The sequence below is a fragment of the Falco cherrug genome, chromosome 4 (genome assembly GCF_023634085.1).
Source record: "Falco cherrug isolate bFalChe1 chromosome 4, bFalChe1.pri, whole genome shotgun sequence".
In the NCBI taxonomy this organism is placed as follows: Eukaryota; Metazoa; Chordata; class Aves; order Falconiformes; family Falconidae; genus Falco; species Falco cherrug.
The window spans coordinates 38092392-38118948 of NC_073700.1; the positions used below are offsets into that span (position 1 = coordinate 38092392).

General features: G+C 67.4%; 4 protein-coding genes across 5 annotated transcripts; 1 reads left to right on the forward strand and 3 right to left on the reverse strand.

Moving 5' to 3' along the window:
* Window positions 1-127: 127 nt before the first annotated feature.
* Window positions 128-3752, forward strand: MSS51 (MSS51 mitochondrial translational activator). Its single transcript, XM_055709663.1, has 6 exons — window positions 128-1049; window positions 1352-1507; window positions 1740-1864; window positions 2083-2646; window positions 3140-3233; window positions 3311-3752. Exons 1-6 carry the CDS (start codon window positions 757-759, stop codon window positions 3576-3578), a joined length of 1500 nt encoding a protein of 499 aa, XP_055565638.1. The 5' UTR covers window positions 128-756; the 3' UTR covers window positions 3579-3752.
* Window positions 3753-3760: 8 nt separating this feature from the next.
* LOC102058368 (cytoplasmic phosphatidylinositol transfer protein 1-like) lies at window positions 3761-11237 on the reverse strand. Its single transcript, XM_055709664.1, is given in 10 exon segments — window positions 3761-4700; window positions 5641-5704; window positions 5781-5936; window positions 6027-6122; window positions 6230-6301; window positions 6717-6724; window positions 6914-7002; window positions 8448-8596; window positions 9839-9988; window positions 9991-11237. Coding segments are annotated over 10 exon segments (1137 nt in total). The 5' UTR covers window positions 10078-11237; the 3' UTR covers window positions 3761-4434.
* A 2504-nt stretch (window positions 11238-13741) lies between these two features.
* On the reverse strand, window positions 13742-15587 carry LOC102050269 (myeloid-associated differentiation marker homolog). The gene is given in 2 exon segments (XM_005436825.3): window positions 13742-15165; window positions 15167-15587. Coding segments are annotated over 2 exon segments (1230 nt in total). The 5' UTR covers window positions 15232-15587; the 3' UTR covers window positions 13742-14000.
* Window positions 15588-15724: 137 nt separating this feature from the next.
* On the reverse strand, window positions 15725-26533 carry SEPTIN12 (septin 12). Of its 2 annotated transcripts, XM_055709632.1 has the most exons (11): window positions 26354-26533; window positions 22853-23923; window positions 18040-18228; window positions 17556-17684; window positions 17326-17407; window positions 17093-17230; window positions 16868-16985; window positions 16696-16791; window positions 16481-16577; window positions 16206-16257; window positions 15725-16100 (listed from the first exon to the last, which is right to left on the reverse strand). In XM_055709632.1, the coding sequence occupies exons 1-11, from the start codon at window positions 26457-26459 to the stop codon at window positions 15956-15958; spliced, it is 2223 nt and encodes a 740-aa protein (XP_055565607.1). In that variant the 5' UTR covers window positions 26460-26533; the 3' UTR covers window positions 15725-15955. The 2 variants fall into 2 exon arrangements, with proteins under 2 accessions (XP_055565607.1, XP_055565608.1); XM_055709633.1 differs by lacking the exons at window positions 22853-23923; window positions 26354-26533 and adding an exon at window positions 21182-21480.
* Window positions 26534-26557: the final 24 nt, after the last annotated feature.

Below are 26557 nucleotides of genomic sequence, written 5' to 3' on the forward strand. Positions count from 1 at the left end.
TGCTCCCGCGAGGCTGCGAGACCTCGCGAGATCCCAGCTCGGCACCGCGTCATTGGGGGGCGTGTCCGTGAAGCCGCTGCCGCCGCCATGATGGGTGTGGGCAGCCCTTACCAGGCCCTTTGTGGGGCGCCCCGTGGGGTGGGGGTTCCCCCGATCTGCCTTCCCGTATCGGCTGGGGGTGCTGCAGGGCCACCATGCCCTCCCCTGCAGCCCGGGGTGCCCCCGGGGAGTCCAGCTACTGCCCCAGCCCCACTCGAGGCCCCCAGCCCCTCCTGGCAGAGGTCGCCGTGCCCACCCAGCCGCTCGCTCACACCCCACTGGGACCCCTGGGGCAGACTGGGGGTCCCCACAGGCTGGGCCGGGGTCAGGCCTCACAGCAGGGGGCTGGCAGGCCCCATGGGGACAGAGGGGAGAGGCCCTGGTGGCTGGGGCAGCCACTCCAGCTCCCCCAGGGGTGCAGTGTGGGGGCAGCTGCAGGGCAGAAGGGGTTTCAGGGGACCCCGCTGCCACCACCGGCGGCTTTTGGGGCGGGTGCCGGACCCCTGGAGCGGGTTGGCCTGTTCCCTGGGAGGGCATGACCAGAATAGCTCCGCTATCTGATTCCTGCTGGAGGGGCTGCGCCTGCTCCTGTGCCACTATCTCCTCGGGGCTGACATTTGAGCCCAGCTCCCCCTCGCCAGCAGGGACGTGCGGCCGGTCACCAGCTTCACCCGCCTCCTCCGTTCCCCGGACGAGCAAGGAGCAACGAGCAACAGGATGGCGGGCGGGAGGCGGCGTGGGGGCAGTGGGCGGTGTGGGAGACCCCGACAGCAGCCTGGGACCTGCGAACCTGCCCCCTCGCCTGTGCCCCGCTCTCCTGCAGCCGCCATGGCCCAGCAATGTGCAGGCACTGCCACCAGAACCAGCCGCCCCAAGAAGCCCATGAAGGAGCCAGCGGTGACTGCTCCCGACGTGGACTCGCTGGGCTTCCAGGCCATGGACCACAACGTACCGGGGCTGTCCCACGTCATCCTCCAGAAGCTCAACATGAAGAGCTACGAGGACTACAAGTGAGTGAGCACCCATGGGTGCTGCCATGGGTGTGTTTCTCCTCCTCCCCAGCCAGAGCATCTTGTGTTGTGCTGACAGCTGGAGCATCTCCCCTGGCTCGTCCCACCTTCCTGGCTCAGCACACATGGGGGCTGCTCTGATGGGGCTTCTGGGTGTGCCCCTCACCAGCCCACTCCCCAGCTCCCCATCCCCCCCCCGGGCCAGGATGCTCTTGGCTGGAGCTAAAAATCCTGGCAGCCTTGGAGGGGGGACATCAGCCCTGCCGTGAGGGTCCTGCTCCCCACCCCACTGATGTCTGCAGGTCTGCCATGGATGGGAGGAAGAGCGGCAGTGATTTTGGCATCCGGACTTACTTCGACATGTTCCAGAAGATGGAGGACACCTTCAAGTTTTGCGCCGAGTGCAAGAAGCTCCCCGATGCCCTCCCTGACCCCAAAAGCCTCCGGCGATGCAAGAGGTATGGGAAGGGGAAGCGGGTCTGACACATGGGGGCTAGATCTGTCCCCTCACTTCCAGCCCGGTGGCTGGGCTAAAGCTGGGGGTGTCTGGCCCCTGCGCCCACCTCCACCCACAGGACACCCCCAAAACAGCGATGCAGCCCTGGGAGGGGGTGGCAGGGAGCCAGGCTTGGTGGGTCGGATCCTGCCCCCCTGCCCCCATGGCTGCCTATGCTGTCCCTCTCTCCCCAGGTGCCAAAACGTGTACTACTGCGGCGTGGTGTGCCAGCGTGCCAACTGGCCGCTGCACAAGAAGTTCTGCAAGAAGCTGAAGCTGGTGGCCCTGGATCGGTTGGTGGAGTGGCTCATCTTTACAGGTGGGGCAGGGAACACTGCTCCCACCCTGCGTGTCCCTACCCAGCCTGCCTGAGTGCCCCCTCCTCAGGCTGCATGTGTCCTGTGGAGGGATGTGGGGTCTCTACCCTTGGCTCCAGCTCCCCTGGTCGGGTCCAGCACCCCTTCAGCCCAGGTGGGACAGGCAGCCTGGGTTGTGGGGCCACCACTGCAACCTCCAGCGCTTCTTCCTACCCCACAGGAGATATCCCCTTCCCCACGGAGACCTGGACAAAACCCGCCCGGGATGTGGAGGGCTGGGAGGACTGGTTCTCCATGCAGGGGCAGCTGGAGGAGAAGCTGGGTGCCATCCTGTCTGGGCGGTACATGACTATCCTCTGGGCCAATGCCGGGAAGCCCCGGCCGGAGGATAGAGAGCTGTGCGAATCCGTCCGGCGGCTGGTCACTGACTTCCACTCGCGGCCGCTCACCATCGGCTTGGGGCTGCGGCTTTTTGGCATCAACCCCCTCACCAAGGCCCTCACTGTGCATGTGGTGGGGGCATCCCATGTTGAGACCCTCAACACCCGGCTGACGGACTACGATGAGCTGACGCGGATGTTTCCAGGGCACTGGGGCATGGAGGTGGTGATGATTGGAGTGGATGTGGTCAATGGACCCATCATGAGGCCACCCCTGGCCAAGCCAGCACCCCGGGGAAGGGTCTATCTCAGCAGCTACAAGGGGCTTTACCACGACTTCTGGGAAAGTCACGTGGAGACCAAGCTGGCTGCCCGCCCTGACCTGGTGGTGGGCTTTCACCCGGGTGAGTGCCTGCACCACAGAGGGGCCTGGCCCCTCGCCAGCCCACTGCCTCGAGAGGGACATCCTTGGCAGGGTGCAGGGTAGTTCCTGAGCAGCCTGGCAGTGCCTGGGACTGAGCCTGCTGGTGGCCTGGGACATACCCAGGGCTTTGCACCAAGCCACAACAGGCAGCTAGGGTGAACCCCTGGGGCTTGGCTGCCTCATCCCCCACCAGGCACTCGCCACCACCCACCTGCTGGTCAGTGGGTGTGAGCAGCACCCAAAGGAGTCCCTGCCCTCAAGTCTCAGTGCAGTGGCCCAGGACTCAGCGCCAGGGGTGCCCCTCATACTGGTGGGGAGACAGGACCCACCTTAAGGGTTTCCAAGCCCTATTGCCAGCTTCACCATGCACCCCAGGGGTCTCCAGCACGGAGCGGGTGCTGTTAGAGCCAGCTTTGTCCCGGGCTGGGGTGGGACAGCAGGGAGGTGGAACCGTTACTGCTGTGTCCCTGCAGGTTTCCACGCCTGCCCAGACCTGCTGGCAGGCTGGCTGCCCACCCTCCTGCTGCTGCGGGACTACCGCCTGCCCGCCCTCTTCACTGTCTACAGGTAAGCATGGCCCCGCTGTCCCCGGTATGCCAGCACTGCCAGCCAGTAACGGGCCCGTCCTCCCCCTCTCCCGGCAGTGAGCAGGAGCTGAAGTCCTCCCTGCAGATCCTGGTGGAGCTCGAGATGCACATCATGGGCTACGCCACCAACCCCTTTGCCTCACTCCGGCCCGAGCAGGTCTACTCTAGCCCCAACAAGGCACCAGTCTACTGCAGCTCCTACTATATCACCCTGCTGGGGCCAGCGGCATCGGCTGTGCCAGGCGCCGAGGAGCTGGAGGATGGTGATGACTGGCAGGGAGAGGAGCCCAGTGCTGCTGGGGGCATCGCCCCGGTGCTGGGCTGACCCAGTCCTGCCTGCCTTACCCACCCAAACCCCAGCTGCTCTCTGCCCTGTCCCAGGACCCTGTCTCTCCATCACAGGATCAGCCATCCTCACTGCACACATCCAGACCCAGGGGATGCAGCACCCCGGCACAGGCATGGCACCCCTCCGTGGTGCCAAATAAACCACTGCCAGCAGCTGCCTGACATGTCTTGAGCTTTATTTCCAAAAAGGCCTTTGTTTTCCCAAAGAAAACGGAGGGCTGAGCCTGCCCCAGCCATCTTGGGCAGCCACAGCCTCTGGAGGGATGGCAAAGGGGACCCCAACTGCGGGACGTGCCGTGCATGGGGCTGTGCAGCCCCTGGGGTCCCGCGGGGAGCCCCAGCCCAGCACCCAGCTGTCACTGTCACTGTCACATGTGCTCGGCCCCTGCGCTGGTGCCCACCCTGCAGCATGGTGCTGCAGAATCGCCCGCCAGCCTCTGCAGATGCTCAGCCTGGCACCGGCACCCACCGCAGCCACGGCACACGGGCACTGGGTGCTGCCACCCTGCTGCTCGCCAGCTTTGGCAGCCCCTGCAGAAACCGGGCAGGTGGAGCCAAGCAAACCGGCTCCTGTGGCATCGCCCGATGCTGCCAGGGACCCCTGCTGGCCTGGCGTCCCCTCCCCGTGCAGCCAGCAGGTCTGGCATAGCAGTGCTGGCAAGGACCCACGTTGGGCACCCGTGATGGTTCAGAGAGGCTGGTACCCCCCCGGGGCTCCCTGCGCCCCGACAGTGGGTCCCTCCCTGGGGTTGGCACCTGTTGGAGGGGCCGTGGTGGGCAGCAGGGCTGGCACAGTCCAGCCGGGGAGGTAGCACGGTGCGGCACTGCCGGCATCACTCTGCGCTGGCACGTTCCCGCAGTGCGGGCAGCGTCAGGGTCTCCGGCGCCGACTTCTTGCGCGGGCGAGTCTTGGGGGGAGTGAGGAAATCGGGGGCCTCGTCGCCAAGGGGGGTGGAGGGGGCGCTGGCAGGGGCCGAGTGCGTGGCTGTGGGCTGCCCCACCTCGCTGACCGAGATGGTGGGTGCCACCAGGCCGATGAGCTCGTTGGTGGCCTCCTGCGTCTCCCGCTCGTAGCGCCGCACCTCCTCCATCGTCATCCCTGCCGAGCACAGCCAGGCTTGGGACCGCTCGGCACAGCCGCATCCTGCACCCCGTCATCTTGGGGCAACCCGTGCCCTGCTCACCGGCTTCCCCCCGAGCTGGGGACGGGGAAGGGGACAGGGGCTGGGGACAGGGGGATGGGTAGAGAAGGGGACACTGGGCGGTGCAGCCAGCCCCCCGCTCCAGCACCAGCCCAGCCAGCAGCAGGGAAGGGATGGACAGGCAGCACAGGCAGGGGAGGGCAGCTGGGCAGTGGGGGGACCCTCCGCCGCAGGGTGCAGGGGGGGCTCAGCATGCATTGTGCACAAGCCCCCCCACCTGCACCCGCCTGCAGGCAGCATGGCGGGGTCCAGGGTCTCCGTCCCCTGCAGGCAGCGGGCAGCAGCGGGGATTAGGGGTGCTGGCTCCCCAGCTTTTGGTTTGTGGCCACTTGCATCTGAGTCTCGAAGGCCCGGACCTCTTCCAGGGACATGTCTGGAAGGCAGAGAGCCGCTCACCGGGACGGCCCCGTGCCCATGCCAGCCCCCGTGCTGGCCATCGCCAAACATGGGGCTCCAGGCCCGGTGTCTGCATGTGGCAGCCGCCTGCAGCATGTCTCCCTGCCAGACCAGGCATGCAGGCAGCGCAGGCAGGGATGCTGGGGCTCCTCTCCCTTGCCCCTGCTCCAGCCAAGCCTTCCCCAGGCATGCAGCGGGGCAGGCAGCGTGCGGGGGGCAGTGCGCAGGGGGCAGCGTGTGGGGGGCAGGCAGGCATGGGAGCAGGGGGAGCAGAGCAGGGGGAGCAGGCAGCAGGTTGCAGGGGAGCCGGGCGAACAGTGGTAGCTGCCCATGGGGTTAGTGGCATCGGCAGTTAAACCTGCAGCCCCCTCCCACCCTGGGGGTCCACAGCCACCCTGGAGACTGTGTTCCCCCCTCGCCCGGGTGGCCCCGCAGACTCACCGCACCACTCGTCCACCCAGGCGAAAGCCTGCCGGTGCCCGATCAGCAGGATGTCCCGGATCACCTGCAATGCAATGTAGGGGTCAGCACACTGTCACTGCCCCCCAGTGTCCCCCCACTCCAGCCTGGGCCCCCCTCACCTTGTGCACGAACTGCTCCACCCGCGTCTGCAGCCCCCACACCTCGAACTTGACGCTCACCAGCTTGTAGGAGCACATGATGGGCTTGGTGTGCTGGCGCCAGCCCTCCCGCAGCGGCCCCCGGCCCGTCTTGGTGGAGCTGAAGAAACGGGGGTCCTGGGGGAAGCAGAGCAGGGCCGTGAGCCCCCCAGGACAGGGGACAAGGAGGTGGCCCTGGAGACCCCACTCCACCCCCAGCCGTGCTACCTCCAGGCTGCGGTAGTACCGCTCGGGGATCTCGTCGAAGGCGATGTCCAGGAAGGAGACCTCGTGGTCGCCCAGGATTTTATCGCTGTGGAAGATCTGGGGAGGGGAGAGAGGGGGAGAGGCACCAGCTGCATAGCTGTGTCCCGTCCCCCACCCCCCACCCCCGATGAGTTTGCCAGGTCTCAGCTGTGGTGCAGACTCACGTTCTCACTGTCCCCGCAGTTGTCCTCGTACTTGGTCTCGATGTAAATGGAGAACTTGGGCAGGAAGGAGCACTGCAGGGAGCAGCCATCAGCTGGCCCCCAAGGGACGCCCGTCCTGAGGGACACCCACTCCCAGGGATGCCCATCCTGAGGCGTCCTGAGGGACACCCACTCCCAGGGATGCCCATCCTGAGGGACACGCACCCCAAGGGATGCCCAGCCCCAAAGACACCCAATCCCAAGGAATGTCCAGCCCCAAGGACACCCACCCCAAAGGACACTCACCCCTAAAAACGCTAACCCCAAGGGACACCCAGCCCTGGGGGACACCCACCTCAAGGGAAACCCAACCCCAAGGGATGCCCACCTCTAACAGTGCTGACCCCAAGGGACACCCAGACCTGGAGGACACCCACCCCAGTGCCCCCTCCCCAGCCATGCTAAGTGCTGGGGAAGGGTCCATGTCTCCCCAGTGCCATCTCCTTACCGTGTACTCTGCAGGGACACCATGGCACATCAGCATCACGGGGTGGCATCACCGGATGGCATCAAGGGGGAGAGAGGGAGCGGTGAGAGCAGGTAGTGTGTAGTGGCCATGGCCGGGCTCCCCTGGCAGCCCACCACTGCTGCCAGAGAGGGGCAGGGTGCCCAGGTGCCCGTCCCCGCGCCCTGCCCAGGGCTCACCGGTGATGGTGTAGGGGTAGTAGTTCCAGGCCTTTTCCGTGATGTAGAAGATGCGGGGGGTCACTGCCCGCGCCCAGCTTGGCAGTTTGCTGCAGGGGGTGGCGGCAGGGGGGGATCCGCTCAGGGCAGGACATGGATGGTGGGCACAGCTCTGCCCAGTGCCACTGGCCCTGCTCTGCCACAGCCCCACATGGCACAGCCCCAGCTCCAGGACCCCCATCCCCTCCCCAGAGACCCTCACTTCTACCCCAGCACCCCCCATGCACTCTCCACCCCAAGATCCCCCCAGGGACCCTCACCTGCACTCCATCACTCCCCAGGAACCCCTGCACCACCTCCACCCCGGGACCCCTCCCCAGAGACCCCCGCCACCTCCTCAGAACCCTCATCTGCACCCCAGGACCGCCCCTCCACCCCCCCACCCCCCCGGGACCTATGCCACCTCCCCAGGATACTCACCTCCACCCCAGGACCCTCACCTCCACCCTAGGAACCCCCCTACAGGGACCCGTGCCACCTCCCCAGGACCCTCAGCTCCACCCCAGTGCCTCAGTCCTCTCCCCAGGACCCCCACCTGCTCCCCAGGCACCCTTACCTCCCCTCCAGGGACCCCCATCCCATCCCTTCCCCAAGGACCCCCTCCACCAGCGCAGGGCCAGGACCCCAGGGTGCTCCTATCCCCCCCAAGCACCCTGCCCACCCTGCCCAGCACCCTGCAGCTGCCCACACTCCCTGGGCAGGATCAGGCCTCGGCAGGCCCCCAGGGGAGCTGGGAGGTGGGTTTTGATTAATTTGCATGTGTTATAAATACCATCCCCGAGAGGGGAATCGTGAGTGCTGTGGCTAAAAATAGCCCGTCTCACGCCAGCTACTCCCTGGCGGGGAGGCAGCCGATGCCCGTGCCGCAGCTGGCAGCGGGGACATGGGGACAGCAGCTCTGGATGCCAGCAGCTGCCCAACGAGCACTCGGGGCTGCGTGTGGGGACACAGGGACACCCCCAGGGATGGGCTGAGCAGCAGCTGGAGCATCCCTGCCAAGCCCTGTGCTGCAGCCCAGGCACCCACCGGTACCCAGAGATGGGTGCCCACCGGGAGAGGGGTGCACCCCTACAAGATGGGTGCATGCCCTGAAGATGGGTGCACCCCAGGAGATGGGTACGGCTGCCAGAGAGGGGTGCACCCTTAGGAAGATGTGGGTGCACCCTGGGTGATGAGTGCAGTCCCTGAAGATGGGTGCATGCCTGGGAGAATGGGCACACCCTGAGAGATAGGTGCAGCCCCTGAAGTCGGGTGCAGGCCCCAAAGATGGGTGCACTCCAGGACTTGGGTGCAGCCCTGAAGATAGAAGCACCCCTGGGAGATGGGCGCAGCCATACTGCAGGGTGTCAAGGACCCAGAAAGGATGTTCCCTGGGAATTTTGGAGGGAGGGATGGGGCTACCCACTGCCTGCGCACGCCACCCACCACGGTGCTTACCCAGAGATGTGGGGCCCCCCTCTCGACCCAGCACCCCTCGCCAAAGCCACAGCCTCACCTGGAGAGGTGGACGCGCTTCTCGGTGAACTGGCCAGGGCCGTGGATGGGGTCCTCGTGAGGCTCGTTCTTCACCACCTCCACGCCCTCGCCCTTCTCGCTCTCCTGGTGACTGTGCTTGCTGATGGTGTAGAGCTGCCCCACGCGGTACTGCAACCACAGCGCCCGGCCTCAGCACTGCCACCCCTGCCCCGGAGCCCCCCCAGCACTGGGGGCTAATGGCTTTCCAGGCACACCACTGAGAGGGGAAACTGAGGCACGGAGCAAAGGGGTGTCAGACCCCGGGCCGTGCAGCAGGCAGGGGTCTCTTGGAGTACCCTGTTTCACCTCTCTGCCCCTGGGCTCCTCCAGCACCCTGGCGAGGGTCAGATCCTGCCCCCCCCGGCTCTTCCCCAGTGCCCAAGTGCCGTGCAGAATGCCTAGAGGCTTTCTGCCCAGCAAGCAACCTGGGAGCCAGGAGAAACCATATATATAATATAGAAAGAGATATGGATATGGATATAAATACGTGTCTGCATGTATTTGATGATGTGGCTGTGCAATAAGTGTTTTATTGTTCTGCTGAAGATCTCATCCATCACCCTAACCGCCAGCGCGATCTTATCGCCTCTTTCCGCCTAATTGAAAACCTTCCCCAGGTGCGAACACAAACCCAGCACCCAGGGAGGGCTGGTGCTGCTGCCGTGGGCACCCTTGCCGTGCCTCCCTGCTCCCTGAAACGGCCCCATCAGCTCCAGGTGCTCAGGAGCGACCTTTGGCCGGAGATGCCACCGGCTGCTAGCCATCACCACTGTTTGCCGATGGAGATTCAGGCTCCCTGCTGGAGCAGGGATTGAGCCTGTGGTCCCCATCGGAGCAGCCGCCCCGAGCGCTGTGGTGCTGCGGGCACCCAAACACCCGGTGCCCTTTGCCTGCAGGCTCATCCCATGGTGCTGGCATTGGGCTGCCCCCGAGCAGCCCCCTGCGCTGCCATCAGGCTCGGTGCCCCAAGGTCACCGTGCTCAGGAATGCAACATCCCCCCTGCCTGCACCCCAAAACACGGCTCAGCACTCGCACAGAGCACGCGAGCCCAAAGCACACCTCAGCAGCTCGGCCGAGGCAGACAGTCCCTGCCACAAACCGTGCCACGAGGGGACACCAAAAGGGGTTGCCGTGTCCCCCAGCCGCTCTCCAGGCAGGGACCTGATGCCCTGGCACCCCACTGCTGCAGGTATGGGACCCCCACCCACAGCCTCCTCCATCAGTGCGTGCCTGCAGCTGTCCCTGGCACCCATGGCGGGGAGCTCGGGGCTCTCCTACCTCTGCACCCCTCTTCCCAACCAACACCCCCCTGCTTCCTACCTGGCCCCGGGGGCACAGGCAGCCCCACCCCCCCCCCGCCCCACACTCACCTCCTCGGTGGTGAGCGGCATACAGATGCGGTACTCCTTGATGAGCATGGTGGCAGGGGTCAGGCGGAGGCGTGGACGCTGGCGGGGGCACAGCTCATTCTGCGGGGGACCCGGGGGGTGCGGTGAGGGGGGGGGGGGGGGGCTGGCGCTTGCCAGCCTCCCACGCTCCCATCCCATCACCCCACGCTGGAGGCAGCCGCCCCGCTCTCAGCACCGGTGACTTCATGAGCGGTTGCCATGGCAGTGGCGTGAGGTCACCGGTGTGAGCAGCAGCCTGGGTGTACCCGGCTGGGGACACCCCGGCACCCCGAAAGCCCCCTGGCGTTAACCCCTTCCCTGCCAAGCAAGCACCCGCTTCCCTAGGCAGCCGTTTTGGAGCACACATGTCGTCCCCCAAACACGGTGCCATCCTTTCGGGGTCCACATCCACACCCTACTGCAGTGTCCAGCGCAGCGAGGGGGTTGCAGGGACACTGGGGTGGGAGCAGGCCTGCCGATGCTCATGGGGACCCACCCCTGGGCACCCACGCTCTGGCCTGCCCGGTGGGGCTGCTCCCAGGGAGCACCCATGGTCACATCCCTGGCATGGGATGTCCCTTCCTTAGGCTGGAGCCCCCAGCCCAGGGCTGTCCCCCAGCACCCGTTCCAGCCAGTGGCACTGCCAGGCTGCCCTGCTCAGCCCCTCAGCCCCTGCTTGCCCCCCCGGACCCTGCTTCAGCAGGGGCTGGGGATGCTCAGGGTGAGTAACAGAGCAGCAGCTCAGGGGGCTCCTGGCTGCGGCCCCCAGCCCCCTGGGGCAGGGAGGGGATGCGAGCTCCCCCCCGCAGCCTCCTCTGAACAGGGGACCAGGCCTTGGAGGGGGCAGGTGGGGGCTCACAAGGGGTCTTGTCTGGGGGCAGCTTGTCCAGCTGGGGATGCAGGGGCATCCCTGGGGGCACTGGGGGACACAGCAGCGTCCCTGGGGGACACGGGGGCACCCGCTGGCAGGGCGGAGGGCTGAGCGCTGGTGCCGGGCTGCGGGAAGCCATAACCCCCCCCCGGGGGGGCTTCCACACCCAGCCCCGGGAACCCACTGCCCCGGGCCGGGGGGCAGAGGCAGCCCCGGCATGCGGCAGGGAGGGAGGGGGGACCCCGGGGCCCCCCGGTGAGCACGGGGCACCCCAGGGTGCCGCGGCCCCTGCCCCATCCCGTCACCGCGGCAGCTCGGAGCGGTCCGGGGTGGGGGGGTGGCGGCTGGGGCTGGCTCGGGAGGCGGATGTCCCGCCGGGGGCGGGGGGGCTGTTGGGCGGCCCAGAGCTGCCCGGGGGCTCCGGCCGGCCGCGCCGCCGGGACGAGCGGGCGATGCCGGGGCGGCGGCGGACTGGGGGCACGGCGGGGCCGGGACCGGCAGCACCGGCACCGCTCCCCACGGCCCGGGCCCTCGCTCCCCAGCGCTCCCCTCCCGCCCTGCCCCGCCCCCGCCGCCCCGGCCGCACTCACCCGGGCCCGCGGCGGTGCCCGCTCCCCGCCGCCGCCGTGCCCCGGCCGTCCCGGGCCGTGCGCAGGAGCGCGCCGCCCCCCGCACCGCCCCCCGCGCCGCGGCACACCGACCCCTAGGGGGAGGAATGCACCGGCACCGCACCGGGACCCGCACCGGCACCGCACCGCACCGGGACCCGCACCGGCATCACAACGCACTGGGACACCCACCGGCAGAGGCACCGCACCGCACCACCACCGGGACCCGCTCTACACTGTCCCCGGGGCCCGCACCGGGATCTGCACTCACACCAGCAGTGCACTGCACGGGCACCGGGACCCACACTGCACTGGCATCCACACCGCGCCGCAACACCACCGGGACCCACACCGCGCTGGCACCGCACTGCACCGGCACCGGGATCCGCACCCACACCAGCAGTGCACCGCACCGGCACCGGGACCCGCTCCACACTGCACCGCACTGGCGTCCACACTGCACTGCACCGGTACTGGGACGCTCACCAGTACCGGGACCCTCACCCGTACCGGAACCCTCACCCAAACCGCTACCTATACTGCACCGGTACCGGGACCCACACTGCACTGGCATCCACACTGCACTGCACCAGTACTGGGACCCTCACCAGTACCGGGACCTCACCCACACCACCACCTGCACCGCACCGGCACCAGGACCTGTACCGGCACCACATATGCACCGCACTGTGCCAGCATCACACTAGCACCAGCCCTGGCACTGCACCGGCCCCAGGGCACAGCATGGGACGCCCTCCGGCATGGCACAGCACTGGGACGCTCCCCTGGCACGGCATGGCACCAGGGGTCCCTGCACCCACTGGGCTCGGCTGGACCCTCCGCAGCCGCCGTGTGCCCCAGCCAGGAGACACCCTGGGGTGTCCCACAGGCACAGAGCCCTGATGGGGGTCCCAGGCTGGCCTCTCCCACCCCACCGGGTGTGGGGAGCTGGGAGCCCCCCAGACCTCTTCCTGTACCCCCTCTCACCTGCACCCCACTGCCAGCCTAGCCCCCAGCCCCCCAGCCTTACCGCACCCCTGTGCCAGCACCGCCCGCGTGCCACCCGCAGCCGAACACGTTACCGGCACGAAGCGCCACAACTCCTCAGCTGCCACCGTCCCCACGTGTCCCCGGCCTCTTTCCTCCATGAATTTCAATCAACCTGGGCACTAAAAATAGCCGTGCTTGGGCACTGGGCCGGGCTGCGCCGCCCGCTGCGGTTCTCCCTTTATTTGCTCCCAAAGCCTGGGGAGGCTGCGAGTGGCTCCCCCGGCCCTACCAGCAGCACGGATGCCGTGCCATGCTGCCCTGTGCACGTGTGGCACCGTGACACGCTGCGGCCTCGCTGCCCGGGGTGCAGGGGGCACCTCATCCAGCGCCACGGGGTGATGACCACTGTGGGGACACAGACCCGGCGAAGAGGACACCTGTCACATAGCCCTCCAGCCCATGGCACTGGCATCACCGGCAGTGCTGGGACCCTCCACAGTGTTGACCCTGGCATAGGGTGCAGAGATCACACTCACCCACCCATGGGTGCCACATGGTGTCCCAGGCTGGGTCCTTCTGGTGCAGCCATGGTGGCAGCTGGTCTGTCCCATCTCTTAGTGGTGGGGACCCCACTCTGCAGTGAGCCCAGAGGCAGCCGTGACGGCCCTGGCATGCCCCATAGCTCCAGCAGCCCAGAGGCAGTGGGGATGGCCCCAGGCTGTGGCTAGGGCCAGGGCAAGCAGTGGCAGAGTGAGCAGCATGGGCTGGGGACGGTGGCTCCAAAAGTGGCCGGGGTGCCCTGTGTGGCACCCATCCCACATCCGGGAGTGCCGTGCCAGGAGCTCTGCCTGCCAGGCACATCTGCCCCTGCCTGCATCTCTCTGCTGCCTTCTTCCTGGTATGCCTGGGATGCCACCGTCCTCCCAGGGACATGTCTCAGCACCCCCAGCTCGGGTGACACTGGGTGACAGCCACCCCCCGCCCTGTGTCCCCCCAGACAGGGGACTCCCCAGCAGCCCCCAAAGGGTAAAGCAGCAGGCACAGGGCTCCTGCCAGCGTGGCTGGGACCAAACCCAGTGGGGTTCCTGCGTGGGGCAGGGGGGACAGTGGTGGCAATGAGGACCTGGCGGTGCAGGTGACAAGGACCTGGAGGGCTCTCAGCCCCCCCAGCAGCCGCATTCCTCCCGAACCTGTTCGGCAGGATCCTGTGCCGGTGCCAAGGCAAAGGCATCCGGGTTGGGTTTTTCCTAGTCATGCCCTGCTTCCCTCCGGTCAACAAGGAGAAAAGATTTGCAGGAGCCCTGTGCCCCCCCGGACTGCTGCCGGTGCCCCCCGTTTCTCACTCCTAAGCCACCCATGCCACCAAAGAGGGCCCCACAGAAAGCCGGGAAGGGGAAGAAAGGAGTCAGAAGCAAGTGAAAAATGACCCAATTTAATCCCAAAGCCCCCCCTGGCCGCAGGGGTCTGGGAGCACCCCGGCCCCCCCTGCCTGGCTCAGCCCCCTGGGGCACGGGGCTGAGCGCACCCCCGGGAGCACCCTGTGGCTCCCTGCTCCGGCGTGGGGAGAAGGAGCTTTCCGAGGCGTCCAGCCTCTTCCTCAGCTCCACCGGCAGCCCCGCACCGGCACTCAGCCGCGTCCCACCACCCCTCACCCCACCGGGGCCACCTGCAGCCCTTAGGGAGATGCCCTGATGAAGACCATCTTGGTGGAGTAGACCAGGTCCACCAAGTAGGCGATGAGGTTGAAGATGGTGAGGAAGGTGACCCCCAGGCACTTGTTCCACCAGCAGTTCCTGTCGCAGGGGTCGGGGCGGCTCTTCCCCCTGAAGCTGTAGAGAGGCCAGATAACAGTGGCAGTGATGTACATCATCAGGGCCAGGGTATTGTAGCCCACCAGCATCTTCTCCAGTGGGCAGGGCATGTAGGTGAGGCACCGCCCGATGGTGAAGATGATGATGAGGAGAGTGACAATGAAGCAGATGGAGTAGACGGCCACACACCACTGCAGGCCAGCTTCTGAACTGTAGGCATCCAGCAAGGAGAAGATGAGACAAGCCACGTAGGCTTCAAAGACCTTGAGGAGCCCAGGGACAGTGGAGAGGAAGCTGCTGATGTCCCCTGGCTTGGCACGGGTAAGCCCCACCTCGAGGGCGTAGGCGAGGAAGCAGAGGCAGGAGGCGGTGGTGGCCACAGCCTGCCGGGCACACTTGCTGCTGGTGCAAGGGCTGCTGATGAAGGTGGAGGGGAAGACCACTGAGGTGGTGAAGACCATCAATGCTGCCAGCATGGAGAAAGCCGAGGTGAAGTCATCCCAGGAGAGCGGCAGCTTGGAGTAGAGCTCCAGCAGCTCCAGCACCAGCACCAGCAACGTCACGGCAAAGCAGAAGCACCAGGTGAACATGCACCATGTCCCATAGGGACCCCCAAAGTCCCCGGTGGAGGCCACCAAGCTGAAGGCGAGGCAGGACAACACGATGGCAAAGATCCGGGCGATGCCCACCCAGGAGGTCACAGCACGGAGGTTCACTGTCACCATGGCCATGGTCCCGGCCAGCTCTCCCACCCACACCGCGGCCAGGAAATGGGTGCTGCCCACAGCCGCTCTTATCTGGGTGCCGGGACAGAGGGGTGGGGCGCGGGGCAGGGAGCTGCCGGCCCCCCCGAGCCACCTGTGCCCAGGACCCCCAGCTCCGCTGCCACCGCCACCACGCAGGGCTCCCGGGGGTGGCTGCTGGGGGCTGGCGGCAGCACCAGCGCGGGCGGGTGGATCATTAACGCGGGGCTGGGCGAAGGGTGCCGGCACTCACGGTGACGCCGAGCCCTGAGGCGTGGAGCCACCGTGTGCTGCCAGCCTGGCACGGCACCTAGGCCCTCCCCATGGCGGGAGGCACAAAGGGCCCTTTCATGCGCCCCCAGAGTACCGGGGGGGGTGCCCCGATGCCCCCAGCCCCTGGGCCCGGCAGCCAGCAGGGCAGCACCCACCGGGTCCCCCCGAGGGGTTTGGGGGGCTGCACCCAGTGCCGGGTGCCCCTGGCAGGGGGGTGCCATGGTGGGGAGCGACTGGGTGTAGCCCCCACACACCCTTGTGGGTGGCACCTCCGCACCCTTCCCGGCACCTCCGCCAGCCGATAAGCGGCTCAAAGTCCAGTTGTGCCAGCTGCCATCGGCAGGGTGGGTGAGGTGGCCCTGGGGAGGGACCCGCACGCTGCCCGCCCTGGCCACCCCTGGCACCACCAGCGCCCCGCCGGCAGCACTGCCACCTCCCCAGTGTGCTGCCCAGTGCTGGCACCGCACACATCGCTGGGGGGGGGGGGCGGGGGGTTCGCCCCACGGCCCCAGAGGCTGGAGCAGCACAAGGTGGGTGGCACGTCAGAAATGGAGAGTCCAGCAGGAGGATGATGATGGCGAAGGTTGAAGGCTCCAGCTTCATCTTTAATGCTGTGCAGGGTCCAGGGGGTCTGTGCCCACGGCGGAGCTTGGGGACAAAGGACCTGGGGACCCCAACCCGAGGCAGTCTGGCACTCTCGGGGGGCTCCTCACCCCGGGCAGGGTCCGGGCACAGCCACTGCTGGGCAGGGGATGGGCACTGCTATGGGGGTCCAGCAGCAGCGCCGGGGGGCACGTGGTGGCTCAGAGGTCACTGCTGCCCTCGGCCTTGCCAGGCAGCCCGTTGAGGGGGCTCAGTGCTGGCCGGTTGCTCTCGTTCAGCCGCCGCACACGGTAGCTCTCGTAATGGACGTTGTGGGTGATGTCCTTCAGGTCCTGCAGGTGGGACCTGCCCGGGGTGGCAGCGGGGAGGAAGGGCATCAAGTCACCATCCTCCTTCACCCCGCCATCCCCCCTGTGGGGTGTTGGCCCCCCCACCCCATCCCCCACTCACCGGATCAGCAGGTCCCGCAGGAGGGGGAACTCGCAGTGCGCTGGATTCTCCACTGCAAAACAAGGCAGAGCGGGCAGCAGGGCTGGCAGGGTGCAGGCAGGAGGGCAGGGCAGCGAAGGGATGCCCAGGGAGCACATCCCAGCAGGCTCCAAGTACCACTGGAGCACCAGCACAGCTCCACCCAGGCAGGGGTGCACCCACAGGTGCTGCTCCACGCAGCCCCGGCAGACTCGCCGTACCTGGGGAGGGCTGGGGGTGCGAGGGGCTCTACTCACCTTCAATGATGCCCCATTTGGTCTTGCGGCCCAGCACCCGCTTGCCGTTGACCTGGTGCTCCTGGTCTGCCCCCACCACGGCAAAAGGGATCTTCTCCTGCCAGCACAGAGAAGCGTGCTCACCCTGGGGTGCTGCCAGGCTCCCCCAGGGGTGTCTCTCCCCCACCGTGGTCCCCAGGGACCAGTATCCCCAATCCCAGCATCCCGGCACTCACCCGAATCCTGTCATTCAACACCCTGTCATCTGGGTCCTGGTCAAAGTCCTCTTGCGGGTACACACTGATGGCGTGGGTCTTCAGGTCCGCCTGGATCTGTGGGATACAGGGCTTGAGCCGGGGCTGGGGGGACACAGGGCACCCTGGGATCCCCTTGGGGACCTGCCCTCACCTGCTGCTTAAACTCTGCCCGTTCCTCCAGGGTGAGCGTGTCAGCTTTGGCGATCACTGGCACCACGTTGACAATCTTACTGAGCCGCCGCATGAATTCTAGGTCCAGCGGGCGCAGCCTGCCAAGGATCACCATCACCCCGGGGTGACCCGCACCACCATCACCCCAGGGTGACCCACACCACCACACAGGGAACACCCATGGGTGCTGTGAATGGCGACTCACCAGTGACCCGTGGGGGGGATGAAGTAGACGCATCCATGGACCCGGGTGTCCGGGATCTTCCTCTTGCGGGTAATGAGGATCTCCTCACGTAGGTACCTCTCATACTGCTCGTTGATGTATTTGATGATGGGGTCCCAGCTGAGGATGAGGAGTTGGGGGACAGCATCTGAGCTCAACCACCACCCCAAACTGCCACCCACCAAGGTGGGGTGCTGCACCTCACTGTGTCCTACCAGTTTTCATTGTTGATCTGGTCCCCAAAGCCCGGTGTATCCGTCACCGTCAGCTTCATCTTCACGCCCTTCTCCTCGATAACTGTGGGGCAGAGATGTGGGTCAGTGGGGACCAAGCATTGGGGAGGAGGGGACCGGGGAGGAGGCTGAATCCCTGGCTTCAGACCCACCCCTGGTCCCCAGCTTCTCTCCAGGGTTGGTGGGACAGAATCTCATGGCAGAGACCTTACCATGGGTGACGGACTGCAGCTGCACTGTTTTGGGGATGCGTTCCTCCTGGCTGGGCTGCGAGGCTTTGCGGCTCACCTTGGACTTGAAGAGGGTGTTCACCATCGTTGACTTCCCCAGCCCGCTCTGCCCTGTGAGGACACCAGCTCTTTGTTGTTGTCTGTCCTGCCCCCCCCCACCCCCCGACCCCGGGAAATTAATTCCCCCAGGGTAGTAACACCTTGGTATCCATTTGGGATAGCTCTGGTTTAACCCATGAATAAATTTATTCCCCAAGGCAATAACCCCTTGGTACCCATTTCAGAGCATCCCGGAGGTTGAGACGAGCTCACCCATCAGCATTACTATGTTATGGGGTGCAGGGTGTTGCTCTTCTTCTGATTATTGATGCTTAAATCCCTTAAAAGCATCATTTCCCCCAACATGGCAGCATCAGAGCCAGGAATCCTGCCCCAACAGGGAGCAAACCCCGTGCCCAGTGCTCACCCACAACCATGATGTTGAACTCGAAGCCCGTCTTCATGGTTTTGATTTTCATCTGGTCGAGCACGGCTTCGATTCCCACATAACCGAAGAGCTGGCAGCCCGCCGGGCTGGGTGCCACGCTGGGGGGCATCTCCTCCTCCGGCATGGCCGATGGCTCCATGCTGCGCTCCTCAGGCTCCAGGCTGCTCCCTGCATGGGTGGGCAAAGGCGGGTGAGCCCAGACCCCCCCAGTGCCCACCCCTCTGCCAGCACCGTTGCCCCAGCAGCAGCCGTCCCGGTGGGCATGCAGCCCCGTCACATTCCTGGCAGCCAGCGAGGCTCTGCATGGCAACGGGGCATGTCACCCCCCTGGGCGGAGGGGGCCGGGGAGGTGCCATAGTGGTATCCTCGGGGTGCCCGCGCCACCGGGCAGCCCTGTCCACCCTCTGCCATACCACCGGTTGCTCTGCAAGGTGGTTGCATCGGGGACCGTGGCCACCGCTGGCACCCTTCACCCAGCCCATGCTGCCACCCACACCGAGGCCACCTCCTGCAGCACCCGCTGTGGCCCTGGTGCACCTGGGGAGCTCCAGGCTTGGGGCAGGACATGCCACCCACGTTGTACTCTACATTGGCCCCTGCCAGGGTGAGGGGCACCCGCCTGCAGCTATGGGGGAGGGGGGGGGGGGGCTGGGGAGGGGCAGCGCAGGCACCAGCACAATCCCAAGCCCTGGGGACATGCAGGCTTTTCCCGGGGAACCCTGCCTAGAGCGTGCCTCAACTTGGGGGCCACCAGAGCCCTGTGCCCGCCTCAGCCCTTTGTGTGGCAGCTTGGGGGGCCCCCAAGCCCTTTCTTCCTCCCCCTCCTCCTCCTCCTGCTGCCCGGCATGGCCATTGTTCAGGTCCTACCTCGGCGCCGCGGTGCCCTCACTCAGCACCCCGCTACGGTCAGGGGGGGTCCCTTGCCCGCCATCAACATCCTTGCCTCCATCAGCGCCGCAGCCCGTCCCCCTTCTCCCCGCCAGCCCCTGGCTGGCACCAAACCCGTCTCTGGCGAAGCTGCCGCTCCCACGCATGACCAGCATGGCAATATCCCTTCCCCCTCCCTCTCCCCCCGCAGCCCCCCTCCCCGCCACAGCCAAGCCCCTGCGCTGAGTTTACCAGTTGCCCAGCGGGGTGGGGAAGGTGCCCACCCAGCACCGCTCAGACTCCAGCCAGGCCAGCATGGACACCGACCTCAGCCCAGGGATGCTGTGTGTGTCCCCCCGTCACAGCACTCATCACCTTCACCCCCATGGGTGGCTGCAGTGGCACCGAATGGGAGCGCTCAACTTGCGGGTACCATCCCCGCTGGCACCCACCGGCTGTCTGGCACCAGGGATCACCCTGCACCATGCCCCTTCAGCAGCACCCATGCCCAGCCCCGGTGCACATGGTGGGGCAAGGTGAGGTGGTGGTCCTGCCCCCCACCCTGCTGCCGCAGTGCCCCACAGCGCCTGCGTCCCCCCATGCCGCAGCCTCCCCGCCTGCCACATATGTGCCAACCGGTTCTTGGCGTTGGCGAGGCTCAGGCGGCAGCTTGCTGACGGCTGAGGCTGCCGAGTTGGCCTGCCGGGGCCGCGGCCCTGTGCCACGTAGCCTGGGGACCAGGGACATGTGGGCAGGGTCCGGCCCCAGCCAGCCCAGAGACACCAGGAGATGATGGAGCCAAACATGCCCGTTGCCACAGCAACAGCATCCCAGCGTGGGGGGAAACGCAGCACCCTGTGCTCACTGGTGGGTGCAAACCCACCGCCTTGCCAGGGTGACAGCAGGAGCACAGCCAGGCAGCAGGTACTCAGGAAGGTGGCAGCGTTGGGGACAACAGTGCTGTGTGTCTCAGCTCCCCCCACGGGAGTTCTCGGAAGTGGTGAAACAGCTGGGGACTTCCTGGTGACAGTGGTGACACCCAGCTGGGGGGGGGTGAGGGTGGACGATGAGGGCGGGGTGCTGGGACTCCCCCCGCCTCTCCGATGCTCACCTGGGCATGCCACTGCTCCCAGGGCACACTGGCCCCCTGTACCCCCACCCTGGTCCCTGCCAGCCCTGGCAGCTGCCAGACAGAGCCAGAACCAAGTGATGCAGCCACTGCCTGGAGCCACCCAGGGTGGCCAGCCCCCACAGGCAGGGTGCAGTGCTTGCACCCCCCCCAGCTCCTTGGGGTGCTCCCCAGGGTGCAGCACCCATGCAGGGGCCCAGCCATCACCCGTTGCCTTGTGCCAGTGGCATGGCCAAGCAGGCACATACAGCTGGAGGGGTGGTGGGCAGAACCATGGGGCACATGGCAGCGCTGAGTGCTGCACCCACAACTGCCTCCCCTGTGGGGCCAGAGCCCCCCCACGTCCCTGCCCTTGCTGCCAAGACCCATCAGCGATGGCCAGCTGCTGGGTGGCCACATGGAAGCTCTTCGGCATCACCACGCACCTCCAGGGCGAAGGGCTCCTGCAGCCAGACCTGTTCGAGGACTCATTAAAGATGCCCTTGTTTTCCAGGCAGGGACAAGTAATCCCGGGTCCATGGTGTCCTCCACAGTTTTAATTACTGATGCGGGGCTAATTGGCCAGTTCCCTGGGGAAGCCTGTAATAAGGCTCTGGGGGTGGAGGGTGCTGGGAGAGGATGAGCCGGGAGTGGAACTCCCAGCCCGGCTGCTCGCCGCTGTGCCGAACTGGGCATCGGATGGGGAGAGCTTGGCTCCCGATGGGGTGGGCACGGAGAGATGACCCCTCTGGCAAAGGGATGGAGGATTTTGGGGATGCGGACGGAGAGCTGCCCACTACACTGGCAAGGAGCTCACTGCAGCTCTACCTGCCTGGCCGAGCACAACCCAGAAACGCCAGTGCCTCTCCCAGCACCAAACACAACCCAAGGGGACAGCGGTGACAAAACCCATCTGCGGCCAGACCCGGAGCCAGCCTGCCCGGCTTGCCGTGTGTGGTGCAGGCGGGAGCCACGGCACAGGGCTGGGGACCGCTGGCTGCTGGCGATGAGCAGAAGCAGAAGTGATCCACTGAGTGAAACCCCGCGCCCCGCAGCACCGCCTGCCTGCTGGGTACCTGGGGGGCTCACCAGCAGCACCCCCTGCCCGCACGCTGCCCTGCCCGCTGCCGCCCCGACCATCCCTACCTGGGCAAGCCGGCCCGAGCCGGGGCTGCTGCTGCTGCGAGCTGGTCACCGGGGCCAAATGGCTCCTGGGGTGCAAGGCAGGGAGGGCGGCTGCAGCCCACAGCTCCTCCTCCGATCCTCCTCCTCCTCCTCCTCGCCCCAGGCCCTGCGTGGGCGACCCGGGCGCTCGCTCGGCGTGGAAGTGAAACACGGCGGCTGCTGGCTTGCTCGGCGCGTCCTCCCATGGGGCACGGGACCGAGCATGCCACACTGACCCACGGCCACCCACGGGTGCCAACGGCTGGGGGCCACGGTGGCCTCCTGGGAGAGGAAACTGTGCGTCCCCACCTCTTCCTGGCAGAGAAACCGCTGTGGCCGAGCAGTGCCTGCCAGTCCCGTGCCATCTGCAGGGCAGCCGGTGCCCGCATGATGCCTGCCAGCTCCTGCCCTGCTCCTCAGCCTGGGCATGCCACGCTCAGCCACCCTGCCGTCACCCCAGCTTGTCCCTGAGCACTGACCCCATCATCCTGGCTCATCCCTGAGCAGTGTTCCCATCACCCCAGTTCAGTCCTGAGCACTGTCCCCCTCTGTCCCCATCATCCTGGCTCATCCCTGAGCACTGTCCCCATCGCCCCGGTTCAGCCCTGAGCACTGTCCCCCTTTGTCCCCATCACCCCAGCTTGGCCCCGAGCACTGTCCCCTCCGCCCTGGCCGGGTGCCGTGGGCAGTGGTGGCCGGTGGGGCAGCCAGGCTGGCTGGGCAGTGCGGCCACGGGCATTGCTGGGGGATGATTCACCCCAGCCCGCGGCAGATGTATGGATGCCTTCACCGGCGTCAGTACTTAGAGCCTGGCGACGGCGGCTCTCATGACACCCCAGCGAGACGGGCAATGAACCCCAAGCACTTAAACAGGGAGCACCGGCGGCAGCGGCCATCTCCGGCCACACCAGTGCCCTCCAGCCTTCCCTGGAGCAGCCGCTGGGAAGAGGGACACTGGGGGTCCCCTACCCCATGCTTGGGGATGGGCATAGGCTCGGCCATGCCCACACCGGCACGGTGGGAGCCAGAGGTGCGGCTGTGCCGGGGAGCCCCGCATCCTTCCCCCCGGCACGAGGCACGCGCCGAGCACGCCCGAGCACACCTTGGCCCCCCGCCACCTCCTCCACCCCCACGGGAAGGGAGGAACAGGATCCGTCCCCCTGCCAAGGCAAGGAGGGATGAGAGAGGAAAAAAGCCCTGGACGCGGGACAAGATCACGGCGATAGCCGGCACGCGCAGGGCCCCGGCACTCGGCCGCCAATGGGGCACATGTGTCCCGACCTGTCTTCCCGCGCTGGGGAAAACAATTAGCGCTGGGGCGGCGTGGGAAGCTCGCCAGGCACCCCGGGGCCAGGCGGGCCGGGAGTGCTGCCAGTGCCGCACTCAGTTCCGCGCCGCACAGCCCCCCCGCTAGACACCACGCACCACGCCGGGTGGCATCCAATGTGCCCCACGGCCCTGGTGGGGAGCAGCGAGCCGGTGGGGCTCATTCTGTTCCCAGTGTCACCATCACCCTGCTTCAATGCCAACCCTGGCATCAGCAGTGCAAGGGTGGCTGGAGGCAGCAGGGCTCAGCGGGGGGTTCTGGCAGCACCACCCCCGGCAAGGGGGTCCCAGTGGGAAGAAAGGAGGGGGGACAGGAGCAAGTCCTACCGTGCTCTGGCGTCACCGCAGCCCAGCCGCCATCTGCAGCATCACCAGGAGCCATTGCCACCACGCAGGGTCCCCGCAGCCCCGCCAGCCCAGCACCGGGGGGGTTTGCCCTGATTCCAGTGGCCGCTGCCAGAGTCCCCAGGGCCGGTACCAGCACCAGTCCCCCAAGGAAGGTGGGCTGAGAGCTCACTTGCACCGTCTGCGGCTGGGACACCAGCTTGAAGGTGGTGGCTTGGGGGGCTGGCAGCCCCCCAGCCCTCGCTGGGGAAGGGGCGGTGGGGGCCGGGGGTGCCTCCCCCTGGCCCCGGGCGAGCGGCAGGGGCCGGCATGCTGGGCTGGGGCTGGCGCTGAGGCTGACCCTCAGCTGTGGCCGGGGCAGGGTGCGGGGGGCCACATCCCACCCTCCTGGCAGCTGCCCCCCCGGCCCCTCGGGGAGTGTGAGCAGCCCTGGGGCTTCCTCGGTGCCATCATATGGGGCCAGGGAGGAGGAAGGCTGGTGGGTGAGAGGCTGAGTGGCAGAGCTCCGGCTGCCCCACGGCAGGGGGTCCAGCTGGGGGGTCCCCACCCCTGGCTCCTCAGCGATGTGCAGGTCCAGCGCTGGCAGTGAGCCGTGGCTGGCAGCAGCCCCACAGAGGGGATGCTCCAGTTCTGCTGGGAAGACGCTGTTATGGGACGGGACCTTCTTCAAGCTGGGGCCAGTAGCTGTGGGGGAGCCTGGTGGCTGGGGGGGCCCCGTGGGCGCAGGGCTCTCCAGGCTGGAGGACGAGCTGCGGAGACTTTCGCCGTCACTGCCCGGCCCCGCAATGAAGCCCTGGTGAGTCTGGAAGGAGGCGATGCGGGTGATGCCGGTGCTGGCGCTGCCGTTGGTTCGGCCAGCGGAGAGGCTGGTGCTGAGCCGGCTGTGCAGCACTGGGCTGGGAGCTGGGCTGGGGCCGGCAGCGGTGCCTGAGCGGGGCGGGTGGTCGGGCTGCAGCGGCCGGCAGCTCTCACCAGTGCCCAAGGGCAGCGGGGACACCAGTGGGGAGCCGGACGCCCCGTCCCCATCCTCCACCTCAAAGGACTTCTTCAGTGCTGGGGACAGAGAGAGATGCTGACATGAGAGTGGCACCCGATGGCACCCATGGCCAGGCACCCACCCCCGCCAGCCCCCTGGCCAGCCCTGTACACGGGCCCCCCAGCCGTGCTGTGCGGTGCCAGCACCCCGAGGTGCCCCCATGCAGCCAGGTGCCAAGGGGCCATCTGTGTGCTCATCCCGCATGGGAACCCTGCTCGATGCCGGCAGCCTCCGGCTCTGCCGCATTGTTCCCCGCGGGTTTGATCATTGTTGCCGGTTTATCTGCGCCCGGCCTGCCCTGGCTCCCGCAGCACACTGCCCGCTTTATTCCCCCTGTAAGAGATCCAGCCGAGTAACCGGATCCCCCCCCGGACCCTCTCCCCCTGTATCCATCCAAACAGCCGGGCTGGGAAGGATTGCGGCCCCTTACAGAGCATTAACCCTGAAGCCTACTGATGGCGAGGCAGCCCAGAGCTATCGCTGCAGCCTCCCACACGGCTTCCCAGCAGTGGTGGCAACCACGACCCCATGGCACGGCCCTGGGGCTGCTGCTAGTGCAAATGTGCCTCCCACTCCCCGGCCCCCCCTGCCAGCCCACAGGCATCACAGCGCCTGGCTCCAGTGCACAGCCTCCTGCCTCAGCGGAGTGGGTGCTGGGTGCTTGGCAGCGGTGGGTGGCCCCTCTCCCCCCCCGGGCACCGCAGCCTGGCTGGGCACCACCGTGGCAGGTCTGAGCAGCCGGGACCCCCGAGAAGCCCCTGTGGTGTAGCCACCCCCTCCCTCCCTCCAGCCGCAGTACGAGGTCCCCCCAAGAGCCGTGCTCCTGCCAGCTCTGCCAAAGCAGCATCGTTGGGTGCCGGCAGCTGGTTCCCCGGCCCCCGGGAGAGCACGGGGGGCCCAGACCCCCCCCCAGGCAGCCTTCCTCATCCCCGCTGCCAAGCACGGGTGGCTGCCTCCAGCGGGGAGGCTGAGGGGGGGTGGCCCCCGCTGCGCCCCGCCATCCCCACCGTGTCGGCACGTGCGCCAGCCTGCCCCAGCATGGCACTGCCGGCACGAGGCCGACCTCACCCTCCTCTTCCTCAGCCCTGTGGCTGCTGCCTGGGCTCGGCCACAGTGCTGGGGGCAGTGGGGTGGGGGGGTCCCGTCCCTGCCCCCTCCCCAGCTCACCTCTGTGCCCGGGGCTGGGCAGGGGTCAGGGGCCAGGGTGTAGGCACTGCTAATAACAGCTCCCCCGGGCAGGTATTTCTCCAGCCGGTTCTGCTTGGTCAGGCTGCTGGGGGGGCCATGGGGCCGGCAACCCCCCTACCCCGTGTCATGCGTCACCCCACACCTGCCCCTGGCCCCTGGCCATCCGCACCCAAAGCCTGTCCAGAGTGACAGGGTGGGTGGGGGGCAGCAACGGGGGGGTGCAGAGAAGGTGTGGGGTGGCAGGGGGTTTAGGGGGGATGGAAGGGGGTGGGGGGGATGTTGAGGCATCGGGGGGAATGGCAGGGGGATATTGGGGAATGGCAGGAGGTATAGGGGGGCTGACAGGGGTATAAGGCAGGGGGGTGGCAGGAGCATACGGGTGGGGGGATGGGGGGATAGCAGGGGGGATGGCAGGGGCATATGGGGGGATGGTGGGGGGAGAAGGCAGGGGGTATGGGGGGGATAGCAGGGGCATATGGGAGGATGGCAGGGTGTGTGGGGGGATAGCAGGGGCATATGTGGGGAATGGGGTGGACAGATGGCAGGGGGCATGGAGGGGGATATGGGGGGATGGGGGGGGATATGGGGGTGTCAGGAGCCGGGGGCCAGCCGGCAGCGGCGGGGTTAAGGTGCCCGGGGTAGGTGCACACATTCCTCCCCGGCGAGTGCAGCAGCAGCCCCGGGGTCGGGTTTCGCCGCCCGCCACCCCCGCCCCCCCCCCCGCGGCCTCCGGGAAGCGGCCGGGGCCGATCGCGGGCGGGAGGAAGGCAAACCCGCCCGGGGGGGCACGGGGGTGCACGGCGGGACGCGGCCCCCGGCTCCCCCCGGCCACCGGCTCGGGGCGGGGGGCGCTCGTACACGCGAACACCGGGGGGGGTTGCATCCCACGCCCCCCCTCCCCCTCCGTGCGCCTCATCAGGCACAAGCCAGCAGGCGCGCTCTGCCGGGGACAGCCCCCGGGGGTGTCGGGGGTGGGGAGCAGCCCCCCCCGACACACAACCCCCGGGGGCGGGCGGAGAGCAGCCCCCACGACACGCAGCCCCCGTCGGGAAGAGAGCAGCCCCCACCCGCGATGCTCAGCTCCTGGGGGGCATCCCATGCCCACCCCCAGACGCCCAGCCCCAGCAGCATCCCCCCCGATACCCAGCCCCAGCAGCATCCCCCCCTCGATACCCATCCCTGAGGGCATCCCCCCGCGCTGTACCCAGCCCCGAATGGGGGTCGCAGCCCCCGGGGGGGTCTCGCAGCCCCAGCCGCACCTTCGAAGTCGGAGAGGATCCCGTCCAGGTGCTCTTTGACGGAGAACCGAGCCATGCCGGGGCGGGGGGGGGGCCGGCGGCTGCCGCCCACCCGCGACACCCGCATGGGGAGGGGGCAGCACCGGGGGAGCGCAGCGGAGCCGCGGCTGAGCCCGCCGAGCCCCGCGACGGGACGGGCCGGCGCCGGCTGCCCTCGGCGGGGAG

Excerpts from the sequence above, each read along its gene's own strand:
- SEPTIN12 (XM_055709632.1), bottom strand. The coding sequence starts at position 26,459 with ATGCGGGTGTCGCGGGTGGGCGGCAGCCGCCGGCCCCCCCCCCGCCCC. Across the intron at positions 17,231-17,325 it reads CAGATCAACAATGAAAACTG|CTGGGACCCCATCATCAAAT; the intron begins GTAGGACACAGT and ends CCTCATCCTCAG. Across the intron at positions 16,578-16,695 it reads TGTTGAATGACAGGATTCGG|GAGAAGATCCCTTTTGCCGT; the intron begins GTGAGTGCCGGG and ends CTGTGCTGGCAG.
- MSS51 (XM_055709663.1), top strand. The coding sequence starts at position 757 with ATGGCGGGCGGGAGGCGGCGTGGGGGCAGTGGGCGGTGTGGGAGACCC. Across the intron at positions 1,865-2,082 it reads GGAGTGGCTCATCTTTACAG|GAGATATCCCCTTCCCCACG; the intron begins GTGGGGCAGGGA and ends CCTACCCCACAG. Across the intron at positions 2,647-3,139 it reads GGTGGTGGGCTTTCACCCGG|GTTTCCACGCCTGCCCAGAC; the intron begins GTGAGTGCCTGC and ends GTGTCCCTGCAG.